We start from the raw sequence: 19,213 nt of genomic DNA, 5'->3' as shown, positions 1-19,213 counted from the left end.
AGAGTGGGGAGCAGAACAGGCAGATCGACGAAGTACACTGCTGAGGGGAGCAGCGGGCGGGTCAGGAGAGGTCTGCCACACCATGTGGTCACCTCTTGGGCAGGTGGGGATCGAACTCATGCAGAAGTGTCTTTTTAGCTTCTCAGTGCAGTGCTTTAACCCGCTGCGCCACCAGGGAGGGCCCACAAGTAGTGATATTTTTTAAAGGTTGCTGTAACAATGCAAGTTTTATCAGTGCAGTTGAAAATTATTGGGGTGGCCTGGGCTAAGCCTTTTGTGGTTTCTCCTAGATTATAAACAGTCTTGAATAAAACAGTGAGTGAATGTATACAAACTAACGTCGGTTTTCCTACCCTCAGCATGAGCAAGGTGATGCAGTACCACGGCTGTCGAAGCAACCTCAAGGATCGCAGTAAAGTGACTGAGTTGGAGGACAAGTTTGATTTACTAGTTGACACCAATGATGTTATTCTTGAAAGAGTAGTGAGTATTTCACCTTACTGTCTACGATGATTAGCAAATGAAGAGTTTTTGCAGTATTAAAATACAAAGGGAAACCTAGGCACCTAGGAAAATGAAAAGGCACTAAGTTAGGAGGTCTCCCCGATAATGCACTCTTCCTCTGAGAGTTGGCTTCTTCCCCCAAAATAAGTTATCTCCAAAATATCACTGCCAAGTAGAAGCCCTTTTTAAAAGTACTACGTACAGATCTATATTCCAGACTTGCAAATGCTCTTGTATTGCAAAAGACGAGGCTTCTGGATCCACAGAACTCGTACAGTTTTGTCCATTTTTACTGCTCTAAATCTGCTGTCGCCCTGTGGACTGAAAGGAGGTGTGGCCCTTTCTATCTTACTGTCCCTTTATGCCTAATTCTAAGCAGGCCATTATTCACAGAATCACACAGATCACCCCAAACAAATCTGACCCTCAACCAGGTGATGGTTGGTCCTGCAGATACTTAAAGCATGCGCTCCTAGCCCATGAGTCATCTTCCATTGTCTAAATGCCCAGTGGATGGTTTTCAGTTACTCGTTTTTTCTGTATGATTCCAAATCCCCCCCCCCCCCCCCGCCACGCTGCCATACAAACCAGGAGACCGTCCTTCTTGGGCTGAGTATTGTACTTCAGTGTTAACACGGGCAGTCTAGAGTCTTTAATGAGCCACAGCTCAGTGTTAATGTCATTTTTTTAAAAAGAGTTATTTGTTTATGCATATAAGAACTGGGGTACAGACCAGAGGTATGAGGGGTAAAAGGATCCACCAGAGATGGAGTGGGGAGCAGAACAGGCGGATGGACAAAGTCTACTGCTGAGGGGAGCAGCGGGTAGGACAGGAGAGGTCTGCTGTGCCCTGTGGGTCACTCCCTGGCCTGGGATCGAACTGGTGCTGCAGTGGCTACCATGGCTTCATAGTGCTGCGCTTTAACCTCTTGTGCCTCCAGGGAGGGCCCCTGTTAAATCCTTTTTTAACTATTCAGCCTAATTCAGAAACTGTAAAGAGCCAGTCAAAGGATTGACTGTTACCCTGACTTTGAGCAAATAACTGTCCTAATCACTTGAGAAGAATCCCTGATCAGCCCTCATATGCTGACCTGCTTTTATACGTATGTATTCTCACATGTCATTCTCTGAAAAGAATTCTTAAAAAAATCTTGAGGTGATTAACTCTGTTAATCCTAAAAGGAAGGTCCAAACTAATATCTCTGCTACTCTTAGGGCATTTTACTGGATGAAGCATCAGGTGTGAATAAAAATCAACAGCCTGTCCTCCCTGCAGGATTACAGGTTCCCAAAACAATAGTGTCCAGCTGGAACCGTAAGGTGAGGACTTTTTTTTTTTTTTTTTTTTTTTATTTATGCATACAGAGCTGAGGTACAGGCCAGAGGTGTGCAGGGGTGCGAGAGGATTCAAGAGAGAGAAAGTGGGGAGCAGGACAAGCAGACTGACACTGCTGAGAGGAGCAGGTCTGCTGCATCCTGTGGGTCACCTCCCTGGACAGAGATCAAACCCATGCTGAAGCAGCTGCAGCTTGCTTTGGTAGTGCTGTGCTGTGATTTAACCCATTGTGCCACCGGAGGGCCTGGTGAGGGCTTTTTTTTTTTTTTTAATTTCTCCAGATTAACTAATCTCTTAATGTGAGCAGTACAGAAGGGCCTTTCACGTTCTAATGGGCGTTTCTGTTCTAATTCAGTGATCCAGAACTGACCACTGCCTGACTTGTCCTCATGAACGTACATAACCTAATTATACCCTCTCTGCTTTGCAGCCCTGGTCTGCACTCACACACTTCCATTCTTCAGCAAGGCTCTTGGGATGCTCTTCTTGAAAGGCATGCATTGGGATTTACTCTTCAAAGTCATCATGTTGCTGCATTTGTAATTTTTGTACTTGTTAATCACAGGCAGGCGAGTATAGTAAAAAAACAAGATCTGAAACTTTCAGGCTGCTTCATGCAAAGAACATCATCCGACCTCAGCTTAAATTCCGAGAGAAGGTCGACAATTCCAACACCCCATTTCTTCCTAAAATCTTTATCAAGCCCAATGCTCAGAAGCCTCTCCCTCAGGGTAAGTGTTGTGAGCGCCTTCTTACAGAAACACGGAGGGGCTTCCCTGCTTCCTCCAGAGGAGCCAGAGCGCTCCCTAATTAGATGCGACATGATAATGTCAGCTGTCGGTGACGGTTTCTGGCCTGGCTGGCTCTGCAGCACTCTCGAAGGAAAGGCGGGAGCGCCCGCAGGACCGTCCTGAGGACCTGGACGTGCCCCCGGCCCTGGCTGACTTCATCCACCAGCAGAGGACGCAGCAGGTGGAGCAGGACATGTGAGTGTTTGCTGGCACAGCTTCGGCCCTGCGTGCTGCTCTTGCCCTGGCTCGCGCTGCGTCGCAGTTGGAGTGTCTAAGTGACAGTCGGATCTGAGGCGGTGGTGACGTGCTTCCCACCCCACAGGCATCTCATCGAAAGGCTTCTGTGTGCGCCCCCAGGGGCCTGGCCAGGGCCCTCGTGGCCCCTGCAGCCCTGAGCGCGTTCATCCTCATGCTGCTGCGTTATAAATTATTTATATCTGTGACGGTTATAGTTGTTGTCAGTCCAGTTGCATAGATTGGAAACAAGATTAGAGAACCTGAAACCCAAGTTTTCTTAGATATGTTCCTAATTAACACTGCCTTTCCTAGCTGGGCTAAGGCCAGTCGGGCTTGGTAGGAGTTTCATTCAGAAAAGTCACTTTCCCTGGCAGTGTAAGCATCTCAGAGAAACTTCATTTCAGAGACGAAAGGACTTGTCCTCAGCGTAAAGATAGTGCAAGTGTTGTGAGTTTGGTCTTTTTCTCACGTTTAGCCTGAGTCTGTCTGATCATTGGCTCCTTCAGCCCAGTTCCTGTCTCGTAGGCCGCCGCTCAGCCAGGTGACGAAAGGTGGCTCTTCCCGCAAGGAACTTGGGAATGAGCGTAGGATCCTGGTGCAAGTACATGGCAGAGGGGCAGGAAATGGCCGCTGAGGTCTCTGCCCTGTCCTCTCCTCGCATCCTTCAACGGACCAGTTCACTCCCAGTGAGGACGCCTCTTCCTGGCCTCGTGTTTCCAAAGCACAGGCTCACGCGCCCGTGTTTGCGACCCCCACAGCCCCAGACACGCAGTGCTCAGGTCCCTGTAAATGAGTCGATGTGGACTAACACTGGAACCATAAATAAGCATCGCCTGGATTTTTCATGCCCTTGAGTGATCGCTGAACTAACGATGCCTTTTATAGAGAGAGAGTATTTTTATCATTGTGTTTATTTTTCACAAACTGCCTGGAAACAGTTGTTTGTGAATCATGGAAATAATTAAAGTTTTTTTTGATGTACGCAGGTTTGCGCACCCTTACCAGTACGAACTAGATCACTTTACCCCACCGGATTCGGTCCTTCAGAAGCCGCAGCCCCAGGTTAGCGCCGGGGGCTGGGTTGATGAATGTTCTGTGGCCCAGAAAGAGCCAGATAGGTCGCTGGTGTGGTCTGCACTTTTTTAAAATTTCTCTAACGCAGAAGATCACCACTTTGGGTTGTTTCTTAAATTGACATTCGTTTTGTCCTTCAGTGAAGAAGGCTTCTCACCTTTCCTCTCTTTCCTCTCTGACCTCCTGGGACCCAGTTATATCGGCCCGTGGGAGACACGCCCTGCCACTTTGTGTCCTCCCTGGATGACCTTGTGGAGCTCAACGAAAAACTCCTGAGTTGCCAAGAATTTGCTGTAGACTTGGAGGTAACTGACACGTCATCGTGAGTGAAATGTTTCCTCAAGAAGTAGAAAATGAAATCGATTTAAATGTACTTTGTTGAAATAAAGCAGTGCTCTACCGCTGCTCTGTAGCTGCTTCTCTCACTTGGAGGAAGAAGGCCTCTGAGTCGCCCCCGCCCTCTCTGCTCCAGCACCACTCTTACAGGAGCTTCCTGGGGCTCACCTGCTTGGTGCAGATCTCCACCCGGGAGGAAGACTTCCTCGTTGACACCCTGGAGCTTCGAAGTGACATGTACATTCTCAACGAGAGCCTCACGGACCCCGCTATCGTTAAGGTCAGCCTGCTTCCCCCACGCTTGGTTGAGTGCAAGAGTCGGTGTTTCTCAGAAGGTTGCAGGTTGCCAGTTCATCACTTCAACAGAGAGTTGGCAAAATTGAGGGGAATAATTCCCACTGGGGTGCCACTTGCTAAATAGCTCTAGTGCGCACAGTCTGATAGGCCAGCTAAGACTTAACTCATTGCCACCAGAAAAAACTTTTATTTTAGTGACTGGACCCTCCCTGGTGGCACAACGGGGTAAAGCACCTCACTATGAAGCTGTCCGCAGCCAGGGAGTGACCCACAGGGCACAGCAGACCACTGCTGACCTGCCCGCTGCCCCGCTCAGCAGTGTAGTTCAGTGGCTCTGACTGTTCTGCTCCCCTCTGTCTCTCGTGAATCCACTCACTCTGCACCCCAGCTCTTTTATGATAAATGAGTAAATCTTCAAAAAACTTACTTTAGTGACTATGGCAGTGAGCCCATGGCTTGGAGGGTTTGGGCGCATGATGACCCGGAAGCTGGTAGAGCCCTTTGTCACAGTCATGGGCAGGTAGCAGTTCCGCGTTGACAGTGGACAGTTAGTCTGGAAGGCTCTGGCCCAAATTGAAGTAAGCCTTGAAAGGAGAGCCCAGCCTGACCTTCATGCTGGCTCCAGTTCCGGTTGTAATGAGCCGGAGCACGGACCTCTCACGGCTGCTTCCGCTGCCTCAGGTCTTCCACGGCGCCGATTCTGACATTGAGTGGCTGCAGAAAGACTTCGGGCTCTACGTGGTGAACATGTTTGACACCCACCAGGCAGCACGCCTCCTTAACCTGGGCAGGCACTCGCTCGACCACCTGCTGAAACACTACTGCAACGTGGACTCTAACAAGCAGTACCAGCTGGCTGACTGGCGAATACGGTCAGTCGTTGGGTGCTCTTAGTCACCCATTCGCCGTGGCACTGTCTGACTTCAGAGTTGAACGTAGTCGGCTTCTCTCTGTGTTCACGTCTGAGGAGAGCACGCGGGTTCATGTTGGGCTCGTAATGTGGTCGGAGGAGATGGGCGCAGTCGGGGTTTGTCCGTGCGGGGGGGGGGGGGGCGGTTATGTGTGGGTGCGCGGGCTGATCTCCATGGTGAGAAGCTGAGGTACACGGTCAACTCGGTTGCTATGTCAGGGCTTCACTAGAATTTTTGCTTCTTGAGCCACGCGACCATTTTCACGTGGTTTGCTGTCATCTCCGAGTTTATAGCTGTTATATGAAATAGCCACTGAGCTGTTCTCTTTACGGTGCCGGAATTGCTAAAGAGAACCTAATAGAGTCCAACTGTAAAACGAAAATGGAGACTCTGACTTGCTTAGCCTTGCTGTGTGCCAAGCACTGAACTGAGAGCTCTAAGGAGACTGTTCTATGTGATCTTCACAGCAGCCTAGGAGAGGCCTTGTTTCCGCCTTGCAGGTGAGGGAAGTGAGCTCGGAGAGCCTAGGTGATCTCCACAGTTAGATCGTCTGGAGCTGAGGTTCAGTCCAGGACTACAGGGCCCTGGCTTTCACCCAGGCGGAAACCCTGCCGCCTTCCCAGTCGGCCAGGGGACGAGGGACTCATGGGCTTGCCCCGGGGAGGTCAGTGAGACCCCGTCTTCCGTCGCTGTTCCAGGCCTCTGCCTGAGGAAATGCTCCACTACGCCCGAGACGACACGCACTACCTGCTCTACATCTACGACCAGATGAGGCTGGAGCTGTGGGAGCGAGGCGGGGGCCAGCCCGTGCAGCTGCAGGTGGTGTGGCAGCGCAGCAGGGACATCTGCCTCAAGGTGAAGCTCGCGGCCCCTGGGGCCGCCCTCCCTTTGCTCTTCACGCTATGAGGAGAACCCATGGTCTCAGAGCACGCATGCTGGTGGTGCCTGTTGACAAAATCGCTAATGTTTCGTAGAAATTCTTCAAACCTATCTTCACGGATGAGTCTTACCTCGAACTATACAGGAAGCAAAAGAAGCACCTCAACACCCAGCAGCTGACGGCCTTTCAGCTGCTGTTCGCCTGGAGGGATAAAACAGCCCGTCGGGAGGATGAGAGTTACGGGTGAGGGAGTAGGGCCCTTCCATACAGGCTTCCCGGCGGATCGGCTCTGGTGACAGTAATGGACCTTTTTTCTTTTTGTCTTGAAAATTGGTTATATTTTCTTTCCCCTGGGTCATGGCATTTAATCGAACTCACCGGCTGAATTAAAATCATCCTATCATGTATTTTGTTCCAGATATGTCCTGCCAAACCACATGATGTTAAAGATAGCCGAGGAGCTGCCCAAGTGAGTGAGCGGATTCATGTGTTTTGACTTTGTCCCTCAGAATCAAGCCTTTCTGACTGTTAGTGCCCCAAGGCGGTTTTCTCACAGGGAGCAGTGCCCTGAGGAGGTTTGAATTCCTGCCTTCAGGCTGCCTTTCAGAACTGGAGTCAGGGGTCAGGCCAAGGCTGAGCCAGCGTGCATGCCTCTGAGCCGGTGGCCTGCGCTGCCCAGGAAGGAATCTGCCTCAGAGCTCAGCTACAGTCATCCAGTCAGGAGCCTGAGGCCCCTTAAGTTGCCATGATGTTAAGAGAAGACCTACCGAGTCTTTGGCAGAACTGCCCAGCAGCAGAGCCTGGCACCATCCAGCGCTGTCTGTTAGCAGGAGCCGGGCTGGCGCTTGGAGTGGTGCCAGGCGCAGCCAGCCTGACTTGGCGGGCCTGTTTCTTCTGTCTCCTGGGGGAGACGGAGCCCCCTCTGGCCTGGGGTTCCCAGCATGGCGCGCCGGTGCTCCTGGCAATTGTTTGTGCCCAGAAGCCAGTGCAGGCTGTGTCCTGAGTGACGATTGTGTTCTTGTCCTCAGGGAACCTCAGGGCATCATAGCTTGCTGTAACCCTGTCCCTCCTCTCGTACGGCAGCAGATAAATGAAATGCATCTCTTAATCCAGCAGGCTCGAGAAATGCCCTTGCTCAAGGTAAGGCGCTCCGCCCCAGTGACTGGCGGTGTGGGGTCCCGGAGTGGGAGGAGAACAGGCGAGGCAGCGTGGGTTAGGAGCCCGCGGTCCCCGCACTGCTGCACACACTCCCGGCCCTGGACTGGGCGGTGGGCGGAGTCCAGGCCGCCCCTCCAGGAGGAGCGCCCTGTGCCTGCGGAAGTAGCGCCCTGGCTGGAAACGGCCTGTGTGGCCAGCGCAGGGACGCACTGCAGAAGAGGCATAAAGGGGGCATCCTCAGGCGTAGTCACACCCACGGCCAGTGCCATGCCCGGCGCTGCGGGTCTGCACGCACCCTGGCCTGCCACTCGTGGACACCGTGTGCGCTGGCGGGTAGATCCGCATGAAAGCAGGAAGTAGGAGTGCCAGGGTATGTTGGGGGCGGGAGGGACAGACTTGCTGGCGTGAGTGTGCAGCCACGTGTCTGTGCGTGGGCTTGTGCAAGGAAACAGGCTGGATGTTTCCACGTGTTTTATTGGGACAGTTATTACTGCGTTACCTCACTAATAATAGCAACAGGTGGTAAACCATGTTTGTAGTTTTTGAGAGACTGTTTATCCAGGAAGACTTAAAATGAAGCCCTGGACGGTGAAAATAAAAGAATCTGAGGACAGACACATTGACAGTCTGCGTGACGAGTCCTTTCTCAGGTCTAGTTTGTATTGAGTTAGGGGACTCTGGCTATCGGGAGGCTCCTTTGAGCTCCTCGAATCCCCCAGTGGTGTTCCTAGTTGGCATGAGCTGGTTTTCAGCTGGATCCTAGTTGAGATGAGGGCTTTTTCTTTCAAGATTTGTTTATTTATGCACACAAGAATGGGGTACAGGCTGCTGGTGGGGGAGGCTGAGGATCCACCAAGACAGAGTGGGGAACAGAAAAGGCGGATTTACTGAAATATACTGCTGAGGGTAGCAGAGAGACCTCGCCTCACAGGAGAGGTCTGCTGTACTGTGTGTGCTGATTCCTGGCCGGGAATCGAACTCGTGTTGCAGTGGCTGTGGACTGAGCTTTAACTCTTGCTCCACCAGGGATGCCTGGGATGAAGGCTTTTATTCTTTGATTCAGCAGCAAATTATTGAGCACTAAATAACGAAGGGGTGACAGAAAATCTTTGGGCTCTTGGAGAAACACGACCCAGGAAGGGACAGCCTGCTGAAGGAAAAAGAGTGCTGTCAAGGGCAGGCAGCTCTCCTCAGCCTGTGTTTGGTTCTCTCCTCAGTCTGAAGTCGCAGCCGGAGCACGGAGGAGTGGACCACTGCCCAACCCTGAGGTAGCTGGGCCGGGGTGGGCAAAGCCGGGTGCTTGTCCCCAGACTACCCTGGCACTGCAGGTCAAACACTCCTTGATGCTTTGAGGTTTTCATGCTGTCCTGTCACTTTCTTTCTGGTGCAGAAACTAGAAAATGTGCTCTTTGGGCCTCACGACTGCTCCCACGCCCCTTCAGAGGGCTGTCCTGTCATGCCAGCTAGGGGTAAGACGGAGTGCCCCGCAGGGTCCAGAGGAGCGGTAGACGGCTCTGTCTACAGCCCAGGCTGACACTCTTATTTCCAAAGCTCTAGGGCCTGTGCCAGTGAGGAAGCAGACAAGCCTCTTCCCAGACCCAGAAGAAGAGAAAGCCCTGCTGGACACCAAATGCCTTATCGCCACGGCTGTCATCACGTTATTCAGTGTGAGTCCCAGGGAGACGTCACTGAGGGGTGTGGCCCCGGGGTCACTGGGGTTACAAACAGGCTGGCTGTTGGAGCGCTGTTCCACCTTTGACTCTGAAGCCAGAAGTAAGCCAGGAGACCTGAGGAAGGTGTGGCTGCTCTGGCGGAGCTGCTGTGTGAGAGGCGAGCAGACCGTTTTTTCGTGAACTTTGTGTGAGAGGTGGAGAGGGGCCTTCTTGACCCTCACTATGCCCCTCTGGGAGAGGCATGGCTGTGGCCATAAACAAGCAGGACTGCCCCCCAGCGCACAGCACAGTAGAGGACAGCTGCCCTGCTTCCCAGGGGCCCAGCACAGGTGCCCAGCGGCCCCCTCCCTGACTGACCCAGCGCTGACTGCCGTGGGGGAAGATGCAGCTCTGAGGAGCATTTCTCAACACTGGCACACTAAAGGAAGTGAGGGTGGGACCTCACTTGCGCCCCAGTTCCTGGGCTCCATCCTACCCCAGAGTGAGGCTGAGGAATGCTGGGCAGGAGCTCCATTCACTCTAGAGACCTGCGTGGCCAGCCTGGGCCCACGGCTCTCCTCGATGGCCTCCTGTTCCGGACTACTTGGCGGACGTGTGGTTTCTGCCAGTGACTTGAAATCCGAGGTCCTGGCGCCAGGGTGGGTGCGTTGTGGGCCAGGGAGGAGGATTACCAAAATGACCAGGGGTGAAAGGGCAGGGCACACACAGGTAACAGTGAGGTAGTCAGACCCCAAGGCGGCCTGCCTCGTAAGGGCAGGTCACTCCGCGAGGGCTGGCGAGCTGCGGCTGGTCTGCCAGGCCCCGTAACAGTTCACACCTGCACCGCCGCACTAGCAAGCTGGACCGAGCCTCCTGAGAAATGGATTTTCTCTTTCACGGAGTCCTGTAAATTTAGTTTGGGTGTTGCCTCAGTGGTCTGTAAGAAGTCCAGAGACTGGTGGAGCACAGAGTGACGTGAACGTGGGCTTCTGCCGCACGGACAGGGCAGAGCGGCGCTCAGTCTAAGAGGGGCTGCCCCTGCCGCCTAAGCCCGGTGGGAGGGCCAGAACTGCAGAGCCAGGCGGCATCCTGCCGCGCAGCTGGGCCGGGGGCTCTCAGCCCGTAAAGGTTTCTGCTTTTCCATTTCAGGTAAGTGGAAGGTTGCAGCTTCCAACAATTCTAGAACCGGGCAGGCCTGGCTTTCAGTCCTTTCTGCCCCCACCCACGGTCAGGCTGTAGGTGTTCTCATAGGTTGTCAGGACAAGGCAGGAGCTCAGTGGTGCAGCACAGGTGTGATACACCCACCAGGAGCTGCCGCCGGCTGCCGCGATGCGCTGGACACGGGAGATGCTGGAGAGCGGACTTGCATCTTAATGTCACAGCGTGGTCACGGTGGTGAGTGACGGGCTCTCTGTCCTTGCAGGAACCTAGTGCTGAAGCACAAGGAAAGGCTCCATTAACAGTCGCACAGAAGAAAGCCCGGGCCATAATGGAGTCCTTCGAAAATCCATTTAGGATGGTGAGTGAGCCCGGGGGCGTGGAGGGCGGACAGAAGATGCCGCAGCGTCCCGGCCTCTGCTCTCTGGCCTAGAGCGGCAGGCTTTGGCGCCCTTCCAGCCGGGCACCGTGCCCCTTGGCCCTGTCCAGGTGGGGACTCAGAGTGGCGGGCTCTGTGGGAAACCCCTCCCCAGTGTGCCTGAATTCTGGGCCAGACCCCTCTGGCACAGCGTCTGACAGGTGTCTCTCTGTTCCTAGTTCCTGCCGTCCCTGGAACAGCGTGTTCACATTTCCCAGGCAGCAAAGTTTGATCCATCATCAAAAATCTATGAAGTGAGTGTGGTTATTATCACCTTTTCTGTCGTGGCTCCCTAAGCAGAAAGGATGTCTTCGCAGCAGCCTTATAGATGTGTCCACGGGAGCCCCTGAAAGTGAGCCCAGCTCTGTCTCTAGGGAGAGGCAGGGACTTCAGAGTCTCAGAAATATCTGGGGTCTTGTAAACAACAGGCACAGGGCTTTTTAAACTGAGGGTTCAGTTTGCAGGTAGTGAAATACACAGATATTAATAAGTGTACAGCTTGTTGCCTTTTTATATGAATGTCACTTCCAGTCTCCTAAAGGTGACGGCTTCGTTTTAACACATATCAGATGTTATTTGCTTTGTTTTTAACAGCATAATGAAGAAAATAAGAACAGGCCTTTCCGGGCACCCACCAGATCTTCCTGGGAGCCCGTGTGTTAGCTGTCTGTTGGAAGCTCTCCCTCTACAGGAAGCCCCACCCCGACCAGGGCCTGCCCTGGCCCCCTCCTGTTCTTTGATTAGGCAGAGAGAAAGTTCAGCTCGGAGAGGCCTGGGGCATTGCCTGCTGTGTTTAGAAATGGGGTGTCCATGGCGTTTCGCTTTCTCTTCCCCCTCTGACCAGTACACTCAATGCTAACTGCCCTCAGGCTCACCCGCGCCACCAGACTGATCCTGATGTCACAGGCTGTGTCAGTAAGAAGCATGTCCGACCTGCACTGATCCCTCAGCAGGTTTTTAGTTTTGTTGAGCCTGTCCCCTGCCCCTAAAGGGAGAGGATGACAATTCCTTTGGCCCAGGATGGTGATAGAAGGGATTGGACAAGAGGACAGCTCTGGTGGTGTCAGGCCCAAAACCTGGACCACAGCTCGGCCATTCCTTAATGGCTGTCTCACGTCACAAACCCAGCGGGTACAGCCGAGACATGCCGTTTCCGGTTAGCTGGCCCTGTATTTTTTTGACCTTCCAGCATCTAGGTGGCCAAGTGTGGGGTTGTTTTATTTTCATTGTAGATCAGCAACCACTGGAAGCTGGCAAGCCGGGGACAGGGACAGAAAGAATCTAAGGAAATGGCCAAGAAGAAGTCGGCCGAGCAAACAGGTACCCTCTCGTCCTTGGCAGCTCCGCCTGCGTGCCTGGCAAAGGACAGCTCCTGGGCACTGTGCTGTCCATGGGTCGCTCAGCGAAGTGCCGGTGACGGCGTGAGCAAGACAGACAGCCCCGCCCTGTGGAGCGGCCTCCTCCTGAGGGGCGATGGGCAGTGGGCCAGTGGCAGGGCAGCGCTCCGGGGCCGTAGGCAGAGAGCTGGCTGGCGTCCGGCGGGTGGCGGGTGGTGTGGCGGCTGCCTTCAGCGTGCTGTCCAGGCTGCTCCGAGCGGCAGGCCGTGCACTGAAGTAGCGCGGGTGACGCAGGGACAGGTGAGGGAGAAGCGCGGCCCTACGGTGTGACTCCAGGTGAGTCGGAAGGCCTTGGCGGGTTCTGAGCTGCCCAGTGCTCGCCAGGGGCTGTGGGCAGTTAGGAGGTCAGCTGGGGAGCCCCTCCGGGTGGGACTGGGCTGGGTGAGCCTCAGCAAAACCTGGGTCATCCGGAGCCAAGCCTGCAGCGTGAGGTGATGTGCTGGAGGTGGGGTGTGAGAGAAGGGGGAAGAGTGGAGCACCCCGAAGGCTGGAGTCGCCGTCCGCAGGATGAGCAGGGCTTTGGCCCTGGCCCTTGATACGGTCTGCTCGAGTCCCTCCTAAACGTCCAGAGGGGCGTCACACCGGCCTTTGACGTGCAGGCTGACCTTGGGAGCGGGGCAGTGGGGTGTCAGATTGAGAGTGAGTGAAGACGAGCTTCTGCCTGAGCCCCGAGGCAGCTGTCCTTCCAGGGCACCTGGGGGGCACTGGCAGAGTTGGCTGAGGGCTGCGGGACTGGCAGCACTAGGGACAGGTGGGTGGGCGGTCAGCCCCTGTATGGATGCCTCTCTCTCACAGCTGCCCGGACCCAGGCCGAGGAAGAGGACAAGGCGACAGTGGGACCGGCCATCTCTGCCCGACAGCAGGCGGCTGTACGTGCTGCTCCCTGCCTTTCCCTGGCAGTCAGGCCTCCTCAGCTCTCAGGAGGGCCTGCCCCACGTGTCACATGAAATACCTGCTGCTTTCCAGTTCATTTTAGCTTGTCTCTTAGCTCCTCCCTTCCCTCCCCTCAAAAAGTTCCTGGCATAAAGCGTGCGGCCCTTTCCCCACTGAGTCTGTGGTAAAATACTGTCGTGCAGGCGAGCAGCAGACAAGTGGCAGCGGCAGTCCCCTTCCCAGCCCCCCAGGGTGCTCTGGGGTTTGGCCCTGCCTCATGGCCTCCAGCTGAGAGCCTCGCCCACCTGCTGTGGCCTGGTTCCCCCCTCAGTGCCAGCCCGTTCAGGCCGTCCAGCACCCCCCAGCCCCGTCCCACCATAGGCCAGCTCTGTGCTAAGAGCAGTGCAGGCAAGTGCCCTCCTGCCGCCCCACGCCGCTGTGGTGTGCCCCTTTGCAGCTGGAATGCGCCGCGAAGAAGAGAGAGCGGACCACGAGCGACCCAAGGACAGTGGGGCAGAAACAAGAACAGAAGCGGCCCAAAATGTCCAAGAAGCCAAAGGACACTGACCCACCAACAAAAGAGTTCACCCCTTACGACTACAGCAAGTCGGACTTCAAGGCTTTTGCTGGTGAGGCCGGAGCTGTGCCCGGGAGACGTCTGGCCACGTTAGGGGGTGGGGCTGTGGAGAACATGCGTTAGCACAGATGGGACCCCCAGGACACGGTTCCAACCCAGAACTACTAGAGCAGTCCGAGGAAGCAGCTGTGACTGGCACTGCCCTCATCACCCCCTGCTCCCTGCCCCAACTCTGGCACGGCTGTGGTGCGGCTGTTCTGACCATGGCTCTGTCCTTCCTCATGCGCCTGGTGCCCTGAGATGCGGCTCTGGGCCTTGCCTGGGGGAGCCGCCTGCTCTGTGGGGGCTGCTGCTCTCACAAGTGTCCTGGCACCATGTCCCTCCGAAGAGGAGCAGGGCAGTGCTGATCACGCTGGGAAGGGTGGTCACCTCAGAGCAAGTCAGTTCATGGTGGCATCTTCAGCCCAGAGACCCAAATGGCCCCCACTCCCACCCCCTTGGCCCTGCCACCACGGGGCCAGTGTTTAGCCCCCCGCCCGGACCCAAGAACAGAGCTGCAAGGTTCGGCCTGTCTCTGGCGCCCTGACTCGGGATGTGCCCCTGGGTCACGTGGCCGGGGGGTCTCCAAGAGCGCACCACCCCAGCATCCTCCTGCCTGGGCCGCACAGGCCTGCAGGAGCCTGTGTGTGACTCACTGCTCCCCCCGGCTACTGGCACCTTTACCTTTCAGGAAGCAGCAAATCCAAACCTCCTTCCCAGTTTGATCCAAATCAGCAGACGCCATCTGGCAAGGTAAGAAACGTCCTTGGAGAACTCTGGCATGCTGCAGGGCCTACCTGGTCCCTCTCCCATGCCGGCCATCTGGTCCAACTAGAACCTCTTCCTGTGCAGATTATTTCCCTCAGCTCATTCCTTCCCCAGTATAGACGGCCACCAGCTACTCAGCAATAAAAACTTAAAAGAGGCAGTAAAAGCAGGCGTGTGGTGGTCGGGTTGTTGTGTGTATCGTCATGGCGATTGCGCCGCAGGCCGCCGCTCCGGCTTCCGCCCGGGCCTGCATCTGCCCGTGTGGGTGTGGGTGCCACCAGAGCCAACCGACTGGCCGGACTGGCAGGTGGGGGGCGAGGCCTTCGTGGAGCCCTCCTGTCCCTTTAGGTACTTGTCCCAGCAGCCTTCCCCTCAGAATCACCCAGAACGTCCCAGCAAAGAGCACTTGCCCCGCAGTCCTGAGCCTCTTAACAGCTGGCACTCAGCTCCAGCCGGTTCTTATCTTTTCAGAAGTGCATTGGAGCCAAAAAACTTAAACAGTCACTGGGAAACAAAAGCATGTCCTTCCCGACCGGAAAGTCAGACAGGTATGTGGGGGCAGCTGGTGCGGCCTAAGGACTCGGCCTCAGTCTCGGCTCGGAGGCCCCAGCTAGAGGGACTCAGATGGGTTTGTGGTGAGTGAGGAGGCGGGTAAGGACTGGATGCCACAGGCCGCATCGCCCTGCATCTGGCCCGAGACTCCTGTGTCCTCAGCTACCCATAACCACATGGTTTCTGGGGTGACCTCATAGCAAGGAGGCTTGACGTTTTCCCAGAACAGCCTGTTTCTTAGGAACAAGACAGGAAGCAGTAAGCAAACATTTGTTGCTATAACTCTCTCAGCGAAATGCTCACCCCAAGAACACTCCCCAGGGGTGAGGGGCCGGCCCGCCCTCGCAGGCCGCACTTCTGCCGGCCAGGCTGTGGGTTTCTGGTGCCCAGGCAGACCGCGGCCCTCAGTGCCGCCTTGTCAGGTTTGCAGTGTTTATATTAAACCACCTGGTAGCACACGTCAGCCGAGCCGGAAGAAGCAACTTGTTTCCGTACTGTCTGCAGAGGTTTCAGGCACAACTGGCCGAAGAGATAGTGCTGGAAGAGACCCTCGAGGCCCCAGTGGAGACGCGCCAGGGAGGTGCTGGTCGTGTACAGACTCCTTTTTAAACCATTAAAAGTCTTTTTACGGAAGAGAGCTGGTTCCCGACTCCCTCTGCCACCCCGCAGCCCTGGCAGGCGCAGACAGACCCAGCCCCTGCGGAGCGCCGTCCTCAGCTGCCGGGGTAAGCTGCCTTTGGAGGAGACTGATTCTGGAAGAGTCCAGAACCACCCGGAAGGCATGAAGGAAAGCCGCCTGTGGCTCCGAAGAGGGCCTGGGCGTGGCGAGGCGGGGCACGGCACGAGGGGCCCGTCCCTGTGCTTTCACACCGGAGCGAGGCCGAGGGCGCAGGGCGGTGGAGCCGGCCGGGCTCCCGGGGCCTCTCTCCTCTGCCCCTTCCTTCTGCTCTTTTTTTCTCATGTTTTTTTCCCCGTTTATAAAACGTCCTACATGTTTGTTGTAGGAAATGTGGAGAACAGAAATGCAAGAGAAATTAAATCATCTGTTACCCACACCGGAAGGGAGCCTTCGGCATGACGCTGTGTTTATTTAAGGCCTTAGCCTCTGCCTGTATTGATCTCACTTACAAACCTGGGGTAATGTTTGCAGGTTTTCACCTTCACAGCTTGACACTTCATTCTAGAATTCACTTTGGCTGGTCCCCATACCAGACGTGCAGGGCTCCACCCGTGCTGCCCGAGTGCTGCTCGCCTCCGCCTAGCGTGCCCCTCCCGGTCGTCTTTACAGCTCTTTGCTCTTACTCCTGAGATGTTCTGTTAGGAAAGCACAGAACGATACCCTTATTTTTTTAGTTTCACTATTTTCTTGGAATTTTTTCCCACAATTCATCCTGAAAGACTGACACCTTGGGGCTGCCAGGCAGGTCTGACACCACTTTGCTGCCAGAGAACAGCCCCAGCAGGACAGAGCGCAGCAGGCCCAGTGGCTGGAGTCTGTGTGCGAGGCGCGCACTGGGCCGAGGCTGGCGGGAGAGGGAGGTCGTGTCCCCGCGCGCCCTGCGGTGTCCACGGGCCGCAGCCCTGGCCCCTCTGTTCCTCCACCGTCGGCCCCATCTGCCAGCCGCACAGGGAGTAGGGTGCCCTGGCTCCCTTAACCGGCCACACGCCCCGTAAGCGCCACCGGGGAAGTGCCGGCATCCGGGATTCTGGTGGAGAATTTGGGAGGAAGAGACATTGAGGGCAAGGAGTAGTCTCAGGGAGATGAGGTGACACGTTCAGAGTGAGAAGCTATTTTCTGCCGAAGGCAGTCGGAGGCGGCGTGGCGCCAGGCGCACCTGGGGAAGATGCCAGAGACCCGTCTCCAGTGCTGCCCCCGGGCCTCTGCCGCTCGGCGAGGCCCGCCCGTGCTGGCCCTTCACTGCCAGAGCCCTCACCCTGGTCTTGAGCAGCTCGGGGTGACCATGCGCACTGAAGTGTGACAGCCACCGCGGGAAGCGGGGCTGGGCTCAGACCTGGGGGGCTCACAGCCGGTGGAGTCGGGTGTGACAGTGGAGGCACACACCCCCCCCCCAGAGGTGAAAGGGGCCTTGGCCTCTGTCTGGAAGTAGCTTTACTAGTTTTTGTTGTTCGGGCAGTGTTTGTTTTTTGTTTTTTTTCCAAGTTGGACGCCCCTGACAGCAGCTGAGGTCCTTTCTTAGAAAAAGTCCACAACCAATGTCCCTGTGTCCCTCTCCACTGGGCCATGGGACGAGGTGAGCCTGGTGGGGGTGGGGGTGGGTCAGCTGTAGTTCTTGGGACCTCAAGTCCAGGGAGAGGGCTTGGTTCCTCGGGGTGGGGGGCGGGTGACTGGGCGTGTGAGTCCGTCAGGAGCTGCTCGGTGGTGCTGATCCGACCCGGTGGGTCTGGCACCTGCTCTGGGAAGAGGAGTCTGGTCGATGAGGTGGAGGCCAGGTGAGGGCTGCAGAGCACCAGGGCTCTGCTCAGGGAGCTTGCTGCTGTATGCGGCAGGAGTCTCTTCAACCTTATAACCCCACAGCAGGGTCAGAGCTGTTCCCGCTTGGGCGTGGCCGTCCGCATGGCGAAGCACAGAGCTTCAGATACCCCAGGCTGCCCCAAGCACAGCCTTGGACAATAGCCATCGCCCACCGCCCCTCCTCATTTGGAATCCTGTGACACAGTAGGAGGTTGGGACAGTCGACCTGGACCCTCAGTGTCAGTGTATTTTACGGCTCAATTACAAGTTCATAGTGGTCTGCCCGGCGGGAAGTGTCTGGTGTGCCCCCACCGCCGTGCTGACTCACACGTCAGTGGTGAAGTTTACTGGGCTGTTAACAATGCTACTTCTGGCAAGCCCAGTTCCTCTCCCCAGGGTCTGAAGTTGAGTGGGTGTTTCTGGGGTCACGGACCTGTAGCCTGGGAACTTTCTTGCTGGTAATTTCGCCAGGGCCTTCCTTTTCTTTGCATTTGGGAGGGTTGCTGCAGTTCACACTGACCTCCGGTGCTGGAGGCCACGGCCCCCCCCCGCCCTATCAGGAAGACACGGGTACCACTTACAGGTCCCTGTTGAGCGCATGCTGGAGTAGCTTTGTTCAGCTCACAGGAGGGAACTGGACCCCTGGGTGGGTCTGGCCATGTGCAGCACCTGGAAGAAGGCGAAGACAGCTGGCTCCACCAGGGGCCTAAATCAGCTCCTGGCCCCCTGCAGCTTCCAGTCTTCCCCGTGGCATACAGATGAGGGGCCAGCCCAGAAGGACGCTGACAGCCATAGAGGGAACCCAGGCTGGTCTGGCCTGGATCCGCATGGAGCCCAGCCTGCAGTCACAACCAAGTGGTTGGCTGCCGGTGGTGGCTGTGTGGTCCCTTCTGACCAACCCCCCTACCCTGAACCCCCCCCCAATTCATGAGCTGGCTGGGCTCCCCATTCCTTCCAAGGAGCCTGGTCAGCGGAGGGGCACTGTGGCTCTGAGGCACTCTGAGGTGCTAACTCACAGGCACCACCACAGGTTAAGGCAAGACACTGTCCCAACTCCAAGTGGAGGCTGCCACGCGTCAAATATCTGTCATGTCACAGGCGCTCACTCCAGTCTCATCTCCCTTCCTTGGCAAGCGAACTAACTGCAGCGGAGCAATTAGCATTTAATATTTGGTAATTAGCATGCTTAATGTGATTCTGAGAAGTTCCTTGACATTTTCATAAAAACAGCACATTTCCTCCCACCCATCAAGGAGCAGAGCAAGACCCAGTTTGTCAAAAAAGACCATGTGCCAGTCTTTTTTGGTGCTGAATATGCATGTGTTGGCCTCTTCCGGGACACTGCTGGTAAATTTAGAAACTCATTTAGCAAAGAATTTTTCTACTCAGCGAAACGCTGGAGACTCGCAGAATCTAAGGGGAAAGTCGCCGGCCCGTGATGATTCTTTTTATGTAAATGAAAAACCCCGGTGGGTCCCCGAAAAACCTACACACGAAGTCCAACAGGGAGCCAAACTGGAGAGAGATACTGTCTCCTCTCGCGCCAGCGCAACAACGTAGCTCTTCGCCCGACAATGTAGCCGCCCGCTCGCTCTGCTCCAGCCCCAAGGCTCCTGGTGGCGGTGCCCAGTCCCAGCGCTCCGAGCTCCGCGCCGCGCCCAGGCGTCAGCTCAACTTTGCCCTCCCACGCCGGTGCCCACTCGCCCCCTATCTGCGGCCCTCGGTGACTTCCCGGGGACACGGAGCCCGGGAAGGCGCCGACCGGGCGGCGCGGGGCCGAGG

At 55.8% G+C, this 19,213-nt stretch overlaps 1 protein-coding gene and 1 long non-coding RNA gene across 2 annotated transcripts in view; one reads left to right on the top strand and one right to left on the bottom strand.

Moving 5' to 3' along the window:
• EXOSC10 (exosome component 10) overlaps positions 1-16,013 on the top strand; it is a 19,511-nt gene extending 3,498 nt beyond the window's left edge. The window contains exons 3-25 of the mRNA XM_012722553.1: positions 360-483; positions 1,720-1,824; positions 2,406-2,571; positions 2,712-2,826; positions 3,855-3,930; positions 4,137-4,247; positions 4,415-4,558; positions 5,257-5,447; positions 6,185-6,341; positions 6,461-6,609; positions 6,785-6,835; positions 7,395-7,506; positions 8,742-8,792; positions 8,915-8,993; positions 9,076-9,191; positions 10,600-10,695; positions 10,932-11,006; positions 11,985-12,072; positions 12,945-13,018; positions 13,480-13,651; positions 14,330-14,391; positions 14,878-14,954; positions 15,463-16,013. Of these exons, the coding sequence (XP_012578007.1) occupies positions 360-483; positions 1,720-1,824; positions 2,406-2,571; positions 2,712-2,826; positions 3,855-3,930; positions 4,137-4,247; positions 4,415-4,558; positions 5,257-5,447; positions 6,185-6,341; positions 6,461-6,609; positions 6,785-6,835; positions 7,395-7,506; positions 8,742-8,792; positions 8,915-8,993; positions 9,076-9,191; positions 10,600-10,695; positions 10,932-11,006; positions 11,985-12,072; positions 12,945-13,018; positions 13,480-13,651; positions 14,330-14,391; positions 14,878-14,954; positions 15,463-15,493 (2,422 nt within the window). The 3' untranslated portion in view covers positions 15,494-16,013. The remainder of the gene's footprint in view (positions 1-359; positions 484-1,719; positions 1,825-2,405; positions 2,572-2,711; positions 2,827-3,854; positions 3,931-4,136; positions 4,248-4,414; positions 4,559-5,256; positions 5,448-6,184; positions 6,342-6,460; positions 6,610-6,784; positions 6,836-7,394; positions 7,507-8,741; positions 8,793-8,914; positions 8,994-9,075; positions 9,192-10,599; positions 10,696-10,931; positions 11,007-11,984; positions 12,073-12,944; positions 13,019-13,479; positions 13,652-14,329; positions 14,392-14,877; positions 14,955-15,462) is intronic.
• A 95-nt stretch (positions 16,014-16,108) lies between these two features.
• On the bottom strand, positions 16,109-19,160 carry LOC105853404. Its single transcript, XR_001145258.1, has 3 exons — positions 18,922-19,160; positions 18,013-18,100; positions 16,109-16,272 (listed from the first exon to the last, which is right to left on the bottom strand). It is a non-coding gene; the product is annotated as an uncharacterized LOC105853404 (long non-coding RNA).
• Between the last annotated feature and the right edge of the window lie 53 nt (positions 19,161-19,213).

This window comes from Condylura cristata, unplaced genomic scaffold (assembly GCF_000260355.1).
Source record: "Condylura cristata isolate star-nosed mole 26May11 unplaced genomic scaffold, ConCri1.0 scaffold00008, whole genome shotgun sequence".
Classification (NCBI taxonomy): Eukaryota; Metazoa; Chordata; class Mammalia; order Eulipotyphla; family Talpidae; genus Condylura; species Condylura cristata.
Note: the sequence above shows the minus strand (reverse complement) of the source record. Positions and strands in the feature narration are given on the sequence as shown.